The 13,875-nt window shown below is 38.0% G+C and overlaps 1 protein-coding gene across 1 annotated transcript in view; it reads right to left on the bottom strand.

Annotated features, from left to right (window-relative positions):
• TTN (titin) overlaps positions 1-13,875 on the bottom strand; it is a 242,619-nt gene that overhangs the window by 54,712 nt on the left and 174,032 nt on the right. The window contains exons 221-242 of the mRNA XM_054173069.1: positions 13,545-13,844; positions 13,142-13,459; positions 12,755-13,051; positions 12,351-12,650; positions 11,407-11,721; positions 11,161-11,309; positions 10,202-10,352; positions 9,821-10,102; positions 9,428-9,730; positions 9,038-9,340; positions 8,639-8,920; positions 7,906-8,205; positions 7,452-7,754; positions 7,007-7,315; positions 6,640-6,921; positions 6,121-6,420; positions 5,680-5,973; positions 2,612-5,578; positions 2,191-2,511; positions 1,794-2,078; positions 1,286-1,585; positions 685-987 (exon numbers count right to left, since the gene is read on the bottom strand). Of these exons, the coding sequence (XP_054029044.1) occupies positions 685-987; positions 1,286-1,585; positions 1,794-2,078; positions 2,191-2,511; positions 2,612-5,578; positions 5,680-5,973; positions 6,121-6,420; positions 6,640-6,921; positions 7,007-7,315; positions 7,452-7,754; positions 7,906-8,205; positions 8,639-8,920; positions 9,038-9,340; positions 9,428-9,730; positions 9,821-10,102; positions 10,202-10,352; positions 11,161-11,309; positions 11,407-11,721; positions 12,351-12,650; positions 12,755-13,051; positions 13,142-13,459; positions 13,545-13,844 (8,964 nt within the window). The remainder of the gene's footprint in view (positions 1-684; positions 988-1,285; positions 1,586-1,793; positions 2,079-2,190; positions 2,512-2,611; positions 5,579-5,679; positions 5,974-6,120; positions 6,421-6,639; positions 6,922-7,006; positions 7,316-7,451; positions 7,755-7,905; positions 8,206-8,638; positions 8,921-9,037; positions 9,341-9,427; positions 9,731-9,820; positions 10,103-10,201; positions 10,353-11,160; positions 11,310-11,406; positions 11,722-12,350; positions 12,651-12,754; positions 13,052-13,141; positions 13,460-13,544; positions 13,845-13,875) is intronic.

The raw sequence follows: 13,875 nt of genomic DNA, 5'->3' as shown, positions 1-13,875 counted from the left end.
GGACATATTTCCCCAGTCAATCTTTTGATAATCTTGAGTTATTCTTTAAGTAGAGCCCCTTCTTCTATTTCTTCTTTAGCACAAATTCTTTTTGATTTCTTCCAAGAGAAACATGGCAGTATGTTTTGTGTATTTTTCTTCCTGCCATTTGCTAGTTTCAATTCTCTTTTGCTTCTGAACCTCTCCCTTCCTCTTTTCATGTCCCAAAAGAAGAAGGTTCTTCTCATCTGTCCTTTACCCTGAAATTGTCCTGTGTCTCAGGGACCCCACCACTTTATTAGAACAACCTATCCTCCCAGCCTTTCACTTTACAGTCTCAAACAAGTTGTTTTCTCTTATCCAAAACCAGCTCCACTTTTGGCCCCATTTATCTCTCAAACTACCACTCTGACTGTTTTTCTCTTTCATTTTAAGTTCATTGTGGGTATTTATTATTTCCCCTTAGTTTCTATCTTATGGTTTCAACTGAAACCATACCTGTGAAATTCTTTAATAATTAGTGGTCTAAATTAGTGGTCAACTCGGATACTTTCAATACAGTTCAATACAGTTAACCATAATCCTCCAGATTATGTCAGATAGCATATATCTTTATCAAACTCCCTCAAAGAAGTAGATTTTTTTGCTCATTTCATTATTAAAGCAGACTATTTCAACATAGCTAGTACTTAAATTGCTACTTACTGAGTTGTTCTTTAACTTCAAATACTCCTTCGGTTTCTATTGGCAAACTTACTCCGACAGCATTTCTAGCTGCCACCCTAAACTTATATTTCTTTCCCTCTTTCAGACCAGCTACAACAATGGAGAGATCTTTAACAACTGAATATTCTGTCCAGTTATCTGCTGGTTGTTCCTCTTCTCTGTAGCTAACAATGTAGCCGTCAACTTTAGAGCCTCCATCACGCAATGGTGGCAGCCAGCCTAAAGTAGCACTATTCTTCGTAATTTCAGTAACTTCAAGTTTTCTTGGTGGATCAGGTTCACCTTTTGGGAAAAAGAAAAAAAAAAAAAAAAAGAAGTAAAGAAACACATTGAAAGTCAAATTTCCAAGGCTTTCTGACTATAGAATACTTGTTCAGTTATTGGATATTCTCCATGTTAACCCAACAAGAAAAAAATATTTAAAAGAGCAAAATCTTAATAATTGAAAGAAACTGACACAGATATATTTATGTTTAGTATTGAATAGTTAGTAGCATAGTCCAGTTTAGAAATACGAACTTTCAAAAAAAAGCAAAATCTGTTGTAATTAGAGAAAAGCATAAACTATGTGCATACTTACTTAGGGGATCTGTTGCTAGAACTGGTTTTGGTATGTCACTTGGAACACCTGACCCATATTCATTTACAGCTATTACTCTAAAGAAATACTCATTTCCAGGTACAAGGTTAGCTATATGGAAACTAGTTTTCTTCAGTTCTGCAGTGACTGTTCCCCAAGTCTTCCTGTCAGCTTCACGTTTCTGCAGGATATAATGAGTCACTGGGCTACCGCCATCATTCTCTGGAGGTGCCCATGAAAGGTGGCATGACATCTTCGTGACATCTGAAACCTTGAAGTCTGACACGGGTCCAGGAGTATCTATAAAGAAATTTCAATTTATGTTAGTCTTTCCTTCTTTGATAAGTTAAAATTAAAGAGGGCTAACAGCTTCTTATATATCAGGAGTTAGTGTTATCTGATACAGTTTTGCTCAAAAACTGTAGCACACGATCATCATAAAATTTCCTGCAATGAATATTCCATACAGTTTGAAAGCTTTTTAGAGGATATTTCTCTCATTACTTACCCAGCACTCTGACGTTCACAAATACAGCTTTTTCTCCAGCCACATTAACAAGTGTCAGTGAATATTTGCCTGAGTCATCACGTGTTGAATCAGGAATGACACAGAAGGCCATAGTGTCTACCAGATCAACTTGTCCTTTTCTGATAACATTATCAACACCCATTCTCCTCCAGGTGACTTTTGGTGCTGGACGACCCCTAACAATAGCAAAAAGTCTAATAGGACATCCTGCCCTGACTGTGACTAACTTTCTCATGCTTGCATCCAACTCAATCTCAGGAGGCTCTACAAGACAAAATTAAATAAAAAAATGCAAAGTTTAGCACATGACATAAAACAAATCCATAGCAAATAAAGACTGTATGTGAACATTCATCAAGAGGAGGGGAAAACTCACCAAGTATTTCTTTTGGAGACACAGCTTCTTTCAGTTCAGCTGGTCGGCCAAGGCCAACCTGGTTTTGGGCAGAAACTCTAAACTCATATAATTGGTTCTCATCCAGGCTGGTGGCTGTAAATTCTGTATGAACAATCTGGGCAGTAACATTGCATCTTTTCCATCCTGCTTCAGGATCAGCACCTTCAACTTTTGGTCTAAATTCCACAACGTATCCAAGAATTGGAGCACCACCATCATACACTGGTTTGCCCCAGCCAAGGGTTATGGAACTCTTTGTGCTATCAACCACTCTCAAGTTTGTGGGAGGACCAGGTGGCTCTGAAAGACAAAAATTGCAGATAGGAACATAGTTGAGCAGTTTAACAGTCTGTTATGTTAACATTAAAAGAAAATGCAGTAGAATATAGTGGTATGATACCTATTGGGTCTTTTGCTACTACAGGTCTTGATGGCAAGCTTGGTTCTCCAAGTCCAACTTCATTTTCGGCACTGACACGGAACTGATATTCATGACCAGGGATGAGATTAGTCACCGTCTTGCGTCTCTCTGGGATTGCAGTCTTAGTAACAGGAACCCATCTTACTGATCGTTTCTCTTTCTTCTCTAAAATGTATCCTGTAATTGATTTGCCACCATCATATTCTGGTGGATTCCAAACCACAGTCATCTCTTCTTTGCTAACTTTTGTGACATCTGGAGGATCAGGGCGTCCAGGTCTATCATACTTTGTTTTGGCAATAATTGGGTGTGTTTCTGTTGGTGGACCAGTGCCCATTTTATTCTCTGCACGAACTCTGAATATATATTCATTACCTTCAATGAGCCGTGTCACATTTGCGCAGTTTGTTAGTACAGAGGAAGAGTATGTAGACCAAACCATACGCTTGCTTTCACATTTTTCCAGGATGTAGTTTTGTATTTCACAACCACCATCATCTTCTGGCGGGTCCCAAGTAACAGTACATCTATCACTTGAAATGTTGGTGACTTTTAAGTTTCTTACAGGACCTGGTTTATCCAAGACAATAACAGTAGCATATGCTACGAAACTACCAGCTGTGTTAGTTGCGGTAATCACATATTTCCCACCATCACTACGTCTTGATTTTGTGAGAACAAACTTAGATGTGTCAGAAGTTGTTTCAATACTGATTCTTGGAGACCTGGCTAGATCCGTAGCGTCTTTGTCTTTTGTCCATACAACTTCAGGCTGTGGTTTTCCTCTTACTCCAGCCTCAATTCTAATTGCATCACCTGCTTTCACAGTTAGCACCCCACTTAACTTCAAGTCTAGCACTGGTTTCTGAAGATCTTCCTTCACAACTACTTCATCTGTTTTTACCCAGCCGCTTTCACCTGCCTCATTCTTGGTTTGAACTCGGAATTGGTAAGTCTTATTTTCAACACATCTATCTACCATGTAGTGTGTTTCCTTAATGCTGCCTTTATGAACTCTTTCCCACTCATCTGAATCTTTCAGTTTTCTCTCAACGTGATAACTTAGATTGGGACTTCCACCATCATAATCTGGCCTTCTCCATTTCAGATATACAAATGTCTTTCCTTTCTCTGCAATGTGAAGATTTTCTGGCTCTCCAGGCTTGTCAATAGGATTGATGGCAAGGATTGGAGTCTTGGTCTCAATGCAAGGACCTGGACCAATTTTGTTTTCTGCACAAACTCTGAAGAAGTATTCACGGTTTTCTATAAGATTTGCCTTTACTAATCTTTTTGTGATGTCAGAAGAGACAATTGACCATCCCCTCTGGTTTGGTTGACGATATTCTACTATGTAATTTGTAATTTCAGAGCCACCATTATCCACTGGACTCTCCCAAGAGATCATACAAGAATCTTTTGTGACATAACTTATTTTCAGGTTCTGACATGGTCCAGGTCTGTCGAGTACGTTAACAACAGCAAAAGCCTGAGCATGCCCACAGCTATTCTTAGCTGCTATTATGTATTTGCCATGATCAGATCTTTTGGCTTCTTTCACTTGCAGTTCAACATGAGGTAGATCATGAAGAATTTCAACAAGCTTTTCTGGGACTAGTACTTTGCCATCTTTAGACCATGTTATGTCAGGATCTGGCCTGCCTTTTACTTTACCAGTAATACGGATTGTTTGACCCACTCGGACAGTAATTAAGTCTCGACAGGTCACATCTAGGCTTACTTCTGGAGGAGAAAGAATATCCTTTGCAAGTACAGTTTCTGCCAGTTCTCTTGGTTCTCCCTCTCCCACAATATTGACAGCTTTTATTCGGAATTTGTATTCATTTCCTTCTATTAGCCCATGCGCTCTGAAAGCACATTGTCTAATCAGTTCATCTTTATTAATTCTATTCCACTGTGTAGTTCCAGTTTTCTGACATTCCACAATGTATCCCAGAATTGGGCTGCCACCATCTTTGAGCGGCTTTGTCCATACCAGGTCAGCTGTTTCTTTGGTTTTGTCCTTTAATTTTGGATTTATAGGTGGTCCAGGAGGAGTGATAGGGCGTGATGCTTTTATTGGATCAGAGCTTGGAGATGGCTTGCTTAAGCCCACCATGTTTTCTGCAAAAACTCTGAATTCATATGTATTGCCTTCAAAAAGACCAGTGACTCTGTACTTCATGTCAAGTATTGGTGTCTTATTGACACGCACCCATTTACCAGATGCTTCGCGACGTTCAAGTATGTAACCAGTTATTGGGGTTCCACCATCAGATATTGGTAGGGTCCAAGATACTGTTGCAGCATTTTCTGTAATATCATAAACAGTTGGTTTACCAGGTGGGGATGGTGGATCAAACATATGTTTAGCAATTGTTGGTTCTGAATCAAGGGGTGCTCCAATGCCTATCTTATTTTCTGCCCGAACACGGAAAATGTATTCACAGCCTTTCTGCAGTCGTGGAATCTTAATTTTTGTGTGAGTTGTTCCAGAGCTAACCACTCCCCAGGTTTCTTTCTTTGACTGACGCTTCTCAACAATATAATTTATTATAGGACTCCCACCATCATCTTTCGGAGGGCGCCAAGAAATAACCATATGTTCTGGTGTTACTTCAAGAATATTAATAGGACCTGTTGGTGGGCCAGGAACATCCAACACTGTAAGATGCAGAGCAACAGTTTTGCTGCCAGCTGCATTAGATACTGTGAGTAGATATTCTCCTGTATCTTTTCTTATACAATCTTTGATGGTAAGTACAGTTGAATAATTGTCAGTGTCAATCTTGTATTTGCCATCTGGTTTGATTTCAATGCCATCAGTAGTCCACTTTGCAGTGGGAACTGGCACACCTCTCATAATTGCAGGAAGTCTCACTGTGGTGCCAGCTTTAACAACAAGACCTTCAATTAACTTTACATCTAGGTCCACAGACGGAGGTACTGAAATGACAGAAAACCAGAAATTATGTTTTATGTGGACATTCTTAAAGAAAGAGAGAAAGAATCAGACAAACAGCATGAAAAAAAATATTTAAAAATACCTAGTTTTTCTTGACACTCTATTGGTATAGTTGTATCTGGAAGGCCAAGACCAACAATATTCTGAGCTCTCACACGGAATTTGTATATTTTTCCTTTTTGAAGGCCTGTAACAACACAGTCTAGCATAGGGACTGTCTGAAACTTTGTCCACTCATCTGCACCGTCTTCTTGATATTCCACCAAATACCCAGTTATCTCAGCACCACCATCACGATCTGGGCGATTCCAAGCAAGGGAAACTTCCGTCTTGTCAACATCTACATGATGTAGGTTTTTTGGTGGCCCTGGAGGATCTTTTAAAATACAAAACCAAAATGGTTACTAGGATGGCCAATCTATGGTAGCAGTGTACCATTTTCACATTAGTATTAACGAGATAGTAGCCAAAAATTACTAAGAATACTATGAACAAAACAAATCATATAACTGAGAAAACTTACGCAGTGGATCTATAGCTTTAATAGGCTTGAGTGTTTCCACGTATGGACCTCTACCAAACTGATTCTCAGCTGCAACTCGGAAGAGATACTGAGTGCCTTCAATCAGATATTTAGCAATGTGACTGCGTTTCTTGGAGGATGATGAGATGGCTACCCACTGTGCAGAAGCTACGTCTTTCCTTTCCACCACATAGTTGGTAATGACAGAGCCGCCATCATCTTCTGGTTCCATCCAAGTAAGGTAGCAGGAATCACTTCTAACTTCACTGATTTGAAGATTTCTGGGTGGACCAGGCTTATCTAATATTGACAAAAATGAAATCTTTAATTTATTTGATAATTAAAGCATTTTTTACAAAACTTAATAAATTTCAAGAGAAATAGTTATATTTTTTTTGTAATTGCTAGTCCTTTTTTCTTACAACTTAGTATGTTGGTATTTTCTGGGAATTCCTTTATTTCTTAATCTCTGATTGTAGAATAAAAATGTGCAGTATAAAAGGAACATCAAAAGATTACCTAAGACCACAACTTTTACTGAAACAGTCTTTGAACCAGCTGGATTTTCAACTGTCAGAGAGTAAATGCCACCATCTTCATGGACAGTGTTGCGAATTTCAAGCTTACTGCCAACTCCTGTAACCTCAATATCAGCTTTGGGTGAGACCTCATGATCTTCTTTCTTCCAGGAAACTTTCGGGAACGGAACACCTTTAATAACAGCACTAAGCCTTAGGGTATCTCCAGCTTTAACATGCTGTTCTCGGGCCATATTAGCATCAAGTATCAGCTCAGGAGGTTCTGGAATTAAAATTATATGTTTTAGAAAATGAGGAAAAAATTTAATCTGTTCTTAGGTAAATTGATCATATTTCATAAAACTCACCAAGTCTGTCCTTCACTTCTACTGGATCAGGAACGTAGGCAGGTTCAGATTCACCTGCTGCATTGACTGCCTTGACCCTGAATTTATAGGTCAAACCCTCAGTAAGGCCAGTGACTTTGTATTTTGTTTCAGGACAAGAATCTGCTGAAAGATTGGCCTTTTTCCATTCTTCATCACCAACTTTCTGATACTCAACAAGGTAGCCAATAATCTTGCCATTACCATCACGGCGTGGTGGTTGCCAGGATAAATCAACTGAATTTCTAGTTTTATCTACTGCTTCTGGATTAACAGGTGGACTTGGTTTTGCTGTTACAAAAGTCAAAAAAAAAAAAAAGAGAGAGAGAGAGAAAAGGGGGAAAAATTAGAAACTATTAAAATGCTTTTCTAACTGAAATGAAGAGTACATTAAAATTTTAATGAAAAATGAAAGGTAATACTTTACCAATTGGATCTCTAGCAAAAACTGGCTTTGATGGTGGACTAGGATCACCAACACCAATTTCATTTTCTGCTGAAACACGGAATTCATATTCGCAGCCTTCAAGAAGGTCAGGTACTTTGAACTGAGTACTGGGGAAAATGGGATCTTTGGTAACCTTGACCCATCTTGTAGCCTTTGTTTCTTTCTTTTCCACAATATAGTTTGTTATTGGCTTGCCTCCATCATATGGTTTGTTCCAAACCACTACTGCAGAGTCTTTGGTAACATTCTTAATGATTGGTTGCTCAGGTGCATCAGGAACACCTGGGGGGGCGGGGATGGGTAAGAAGAAAAGAAAGAAAAAGAAAAATTAAAAAAAGGAAAAGGAAAATAAAAAGAAAAAGGAGTGTTCATGAGCATTCTAAACAGTGTGAAAACAGAAGTATCAAAGTAAGATTGCAAATGAGTAACATACGGAAACGGTCCTTTGCTTTCATCTCATCAGAGATGAGAGGATCACTTATGCCATAAAGATTTTCAGCATAGATCCGAATTTGGTATTCTCTTCCTTCAAGCAGCTTAGGAATTTTGCATGTTGTTTTAACTGTGGCAGATGTAACTGGCATCCAGAGGTCTTTGTGTGCATCCTTCTTCTCAATAATGTAGTTTGTAATTTCACTGCCTCCATCATCTAATGGAGGTTTCCAGGAAACTACCATATGATCTTTATGAACTTCATCAAATATAACTGGGCCAACTGGAGGTGATGGGCGATCTGTTTAAAAAAAATAAAGCATACTCATGTTTTTATATGAATTTCATATAACAATATAGATTAAACAGTGTCATAAATGCATTATGAAATTATAGATTTGACATCACAGTTTTAACAAGATATCAAGATCTCAAGACTGCTCCTCTCTGATATGAGTTTGACACTCACTGGACTTAGTTCCCTAATGTTTATATGGTATTTGGTGACTGACATTTTCTAAGCCGTTGACATTCTTTAAATGCATGTAGAAACATGAAATTATTCATGCTGAATAAACTAAGCCAGAGTGAGCTATGTACTTAACCATAACCAATAGTATTTCAGTATAAATGTGAATACAGTAAATCCAATAATTATACACATTTTATATAAATCCATTAATTATAATCTATACTAAAAATTACAGGCAATACTGTTATTCAGGAAAACCCACCGACAACATTAACTTGACAAAATCCTTTTCTTGATCCTGTGCTGTTCTCTACAGTAACACAGTATTTGCCTGAGTCTTCACGGACAGATTTTAGTATTCCTAAGCAAAGAGTTGTAGGAGTTGTCTTGATCTTTGTACGATCATCTTCTTTCAAGACATTATCATCCTTTAGCCAAGTAACCTTTGGTGCAGGCTTGCCTGAGTAACGTCCAGTTAGGCTGAAAGCTTCACCAACCCGAACAATAAGCTTGTCTCTAAAGTCAAGGTCAAGTGATGGAGGAGCTGAAAGATGAAATACAAAACACAGTGCCAACAAATGTCAGCAATATTGAGAAGAAAAAGTAAGGAATCAGTAAATGTAATTACTGTTTTCAAATGAAATATAGAAAAGATACATACCAAGTTCATCCTTGCATGTGATTGGTTTTGTGCAAAATGATGGCTTGCCTTGTCCCACAATATTGCAAGCACTTACTCGATACTCATAGGTGTCACCTTCTTTCAAGCCTTCTACAGTATATTTCCTGTCGAGCAATTTCTCCTTTGTAACTTTGTGGAATTTCTCTTTTCCAATGAGACGGCTCTCTAGAACATACATGGTGATATCTGAGCCTCCATTATATTTTGGAGGGTTCCAAGTCAATGTAACAGAGTTCTTAGTAACTGCTTTTACTTCCAGGTCTTCTGGACGATCAGGAACAGCTGTGATAAACAAAAAATTGTGGTAAATGTGTTTTTTCTGTATATTCATTTCATACGACAGTAATCCAAACCCCAAAACATACTTACTTATTGGATTTTTAATGATAATCTCTTTTGTTGTCTCTGTGAATGGACCCATACCAATTATATTCTCAGCTGCAATTCGGAAAAAGTATGCTTTCCCTTCAGTGAGTCCCTGAACAGTAGCATTCTGTCTTGTAACTGTACAAGTTACTGGAGTCCAAGCTCTATGGTCAGATTCACGTTTTTCGATTATATAGTTGGTGATTGGAGAACCACCATCATCTTCTGGAGTAAACCATGACAATTTACAAGAATCATTGGTTAGGTTCTCAGTAAGGAACGGCATTCCAACTGGGCCTGGCACATCTGAAAGCAAAGAAGAAATGGAGTATTTAAGTACATAGGCTGAATGTTATAAAAAGTCACTCTTTCATAAGGACTGAAGTTACTATTTACCTAGCACATCAACAATAATAGTCTTCTTCCGCTCACCACCGGCATTTTTAGCAAGAAGAGTGTATAAACCCTGATGACTTCTTTTGCAATTCCTGATGACTAAAGAAGAACTAATAGCTGTTTCTTCGATTTTGGCCTCTTCTGGTAAGACTTGTTCATCCCTGCTCCAAGTCACCGTTGGAGTAGGTTTTCCTGAGACATATGCTATGATCCTAATTACTCCTCCAGCATGAACAACAATTCTGTCCCTGACGCTTGCATCCAAATTAATATCAGGAGCCACTGTAGGAGTAGAACAAAAAAAAAAAAAAAGGCAATTTTTATTTTTTCTTCCCACTTTGAATATGAGGAACTAAAAATGGAAATGTAAATGGTAAATACCAATTCTGTCCTTCATTTCAATAATGTCTGTAACTTCTCCAGGCTCTCCGATGCCAGCAGCATTCACTGCTCTAACTCTGAATTTGTAAAAACATCCTTCTTTTAGTCCTGCCACAACGAACTTAGTTCCTCTAATTTCTTTATCCTTTACCTGGAAAAAAGTATTTAACATCAGCTTATATCAAGGTATTATCAATTTCTTTGCAATCTTGTTTCAGATTTATAAGCACAAGACAGAAGACAGTCTTAAGGGTCTAGCTCACAAGACCCTTCAGAACCTGCACAAAGACATGTAGGACATACAAGTTATTATTTTGACAATTCTGACAAGGCTGCTACAACAATTAAAACAGTCTGTGGTCTCAGATGAGTTACATGTATTATTGGACAAATAAAATCATGTAAGTGACAGTGGCATAAAAAAGGAATGAATTGTTCTTTTTTAAACTCCAGTATGAAGACTGTTTACCTGGAAACAGTGCAAGAAATTTAGGTATTACTTAAAATGCATGCAAATGTTTATGGAGATACAAGACCCAGGCAAGGTATCCATCACTTAAATTTTCAGTTATGCATTATTGAAAAAAGTAGGAAAATACAGGACATAGCAATTCCACATGATTTGCTACAGTTTGATACCAGCGCCAGTTCTAAACAGGTCTTCTCTTCTGTTCTTTCATGGCAAATTACGCATGTATTTTCTCACATCTTTAAACAGAAATTTAAAAATTCTATGTTTAGGAAACTGCAACGTTAACTTGATGTTGCAGATGGGCTATTACTGACTTTTACATTTGGTCTGGTATTTTAAACATCTGAAGATAATTATTGTGCAAAATTATGAACTTTTAGGAAAATAACTTTCATAGAGAACATTTGCCAAAAAAAAATCTTTTTTAGTGTTTTCTTTTGATAGACAAAGAGAACAAATGCAGATTCTGTAAGAGTTTTGCACCTACCCTTTCCCATTCTTCCTTGCCTTCCTCTTTATACTCCACAATGTAGCCAGTGACCCTAGATCCACCATCCTTTAATGGTGGAGTCCACTCCAAGTCTACTGAAGACTTTGTCCAGTCAGTAACTTTTGGAATAGGAGGGCCAGGTGGGGCTGAAAAATAACATCATACCGTTACAGCATTAACAATATATTCTATGTTCCTATTTGAATATTTTTGAATTCAAAAGTAGGAATCTAAAATACTTACCGATAGGATCTCTAGCAATTGCTGGATCAGATGGCATGCTTGGAGGACCAACACCAGCTGCATTAATGGCTGAAACACGGAACTGATACTCAGAGCCTTCGATAAGACCTGTAACTTTGTATGAAACCCCCAGTGCCATAGGTTTGATAGGATCACGGTTAACTCTGGTCCATCTCTTTCCAGTAGTCTCTTTGCGTTCCAACCAATAGCCAGTAATAGGAGAGCCACCATCATGTTCAGGTTCTTCCCAGTTTACAGTCATTGAGTCACGTGTTATACTGCTAACTGTTGGCTTGTCACAAGGTCCAGGAACAGCTGGGAAAAAGAATGCACACATAGGTTGTAAAGAAAAAGTGCTAAAGGAAAATAGATATTGCTAGAGTGCAAAACTAGTGCTATTCACTGACATGGTCATAGTTGCATTAGATAGTTACCTATCTGCAAGAGATTCCTTTTCTCATTCACCTCCCCATCCCTATCTAGGTACATACACTTCTGTGAAACATAAAACATCTTTCCTTCAAATAACAATTTTCAAAAATTAGTTTTACTTCCCTTCAGCAACTCATTTCAATGCCCAGTGTAATCTTGGATGTTTTGAAACCGATTTTTTGTCTTTCAAAACTGAAGACAGAAAGTTGACTCTTTGCCATCTATGAATTCAATGTCTCAAATATAACAGAATGCTCAGAATCTTATCAGAGACCCCTTTATTTGTACAATTAAACCTTAAAAAAAAAATTCTTTTAATATATAACAAGGAGGGAGAAAAGTATTTTTAAGTACTACATGTGCTTTTAACTATTAATGTTAAAACTCTTTGATCTATCCTAGAAAAATTATTTGTGTGAAGAGAGAAAAATACTAGTGGTGTATAACAGATGCTGTACGCATACCAGTGTATGAAAACAACTGGCATAATTTGAAAGTATAATCCTACTTACTGAAAAGATTTCGTGCTGTTTCTGGTTCACTATCCAAAGGTTCTCCAATACCATATTTATTTTGCGCCATAATGCGGAACACATATTCATGGCCTTCCATCAGCTTGGGAACAGTGAATAAACATTCCTTAGGCTCATTTGTAACAGGTACCCATGTCTTTCTATTTGCTTCTTTTTTCTCTATAACATAGTTTGTAATCTTAGAACCACCATCATCTAATGGAGGGAGCCATGATATTGTCATTTTATCAGCCAAAATGGATTCAAATTTAATAGGTCCCACTGGAGGCCCAGGACGACCTAAAAGAAATTTTTTTTAGAAAGGAGAATTAATTAAAATGCTATTAAAGCATCACATGAATGCTACCAATTTGTGTAATACATGAGAAGTTCTAGATATCTACCCAGAACGTTTAGTCTCATCTCCTTTGAAGCAGTTCCCAGATCATTTACAGCTGTTATAGTGTATAAGCCTGTGTCACTTCTGCGAGACTGTTGAATCAATAAAGTGCAAGTATCTTCACCAACAATCTTGTTGACATGTTGATCGTACAGCACTGGTGTTTTGTCATCTGGTTTCTTTGGAGGTGCTTTTAGCCATGTTAATGTGGGGAAGGGTACACCCTTTATCTTGGCCACAATTTTAACATCTGTTCCTTCTTCAACCTCCATAAATTCCTTGAGTTCAATAGATGGTGGGCCTACAATGAAATGTTGAAAAAATTAACATACAAAAATATGTTAGAATTTTTAAATGGAATTTGTACTTACTGGTATCAGTTAGTACTTACATGTCTGGTCTTTGACAACAAGTGGGCCAACAGTGGCTGAAGGCCTGCTAGGGCCTGCTATATTTACAGCTTTGACTCTGAATTCATATTCTCCACCTTCTACAAGATCCTCAACAGTAAACTTTGTTTCCTCCACGTCACGTCTGTTGCATTGCTTCCAAGTCTCTTTAACTTCTCCAGTACGATCCCATCGAAGGCATTCAACATTGTAATGTGTAACAGGGGCTCCACCATCATTCTTTGGTGGTTTCCATGTCAAGCTCACTGTATTCTTGGTTACAAGGCCAATCCTCAGTTTAATAGGTGGATCTGGAGGATCTTCACAAACAAAACAAATGTGAATAAATCCTCTGTACAGTGCTATATGGTTTTAAAGAATTCTTTTGACTTTGATTTCACTTACGAATTGGATCTCTGGCTGTGGTCCGCTGGATGGTTTCTGCAGGAGGGCCAACACCAAAACGGTTTTCTGCACGTACCCGGAAGAAGTACTCTTGGCCAGATATGAGATCAGGTACAACAAAAGAAGTACTTCCACAGTTTGCATTGACTTTAGTCCAGGCCTTCCCATCAATGTTTCTTTTCTCTATAACATAGCCTCTGATTCTATCTCCACCATCATCATCTGGCATCTTCCATGAAAGTTTACAACTACCTCTTGTGATATCACTTACTTTTAGGTCTTTTGGTGGACCTGGGACGTCTGTTAAAAGTGAAAGCACAACAGAAACAAG

Source organism: Dryobates pubescens, chromosome 2, assembly GCF_014839835.1.
Source record: "Dryobates pubescens isolate bDryPub1 chromosome 2, bDryPub1.pri, whole genome shotgun sequence".
NCBI classification, from domain to species: Eukaryota; Metazoa; Chordata; class Aves; order Piciformes; family Picidae; genus Dryobates; species Dryobates pubescens.
Note: the sequence above shows the minus strand (reverse complement) of the source record. Positions and strands in the feature narration are given on the sequence as shown.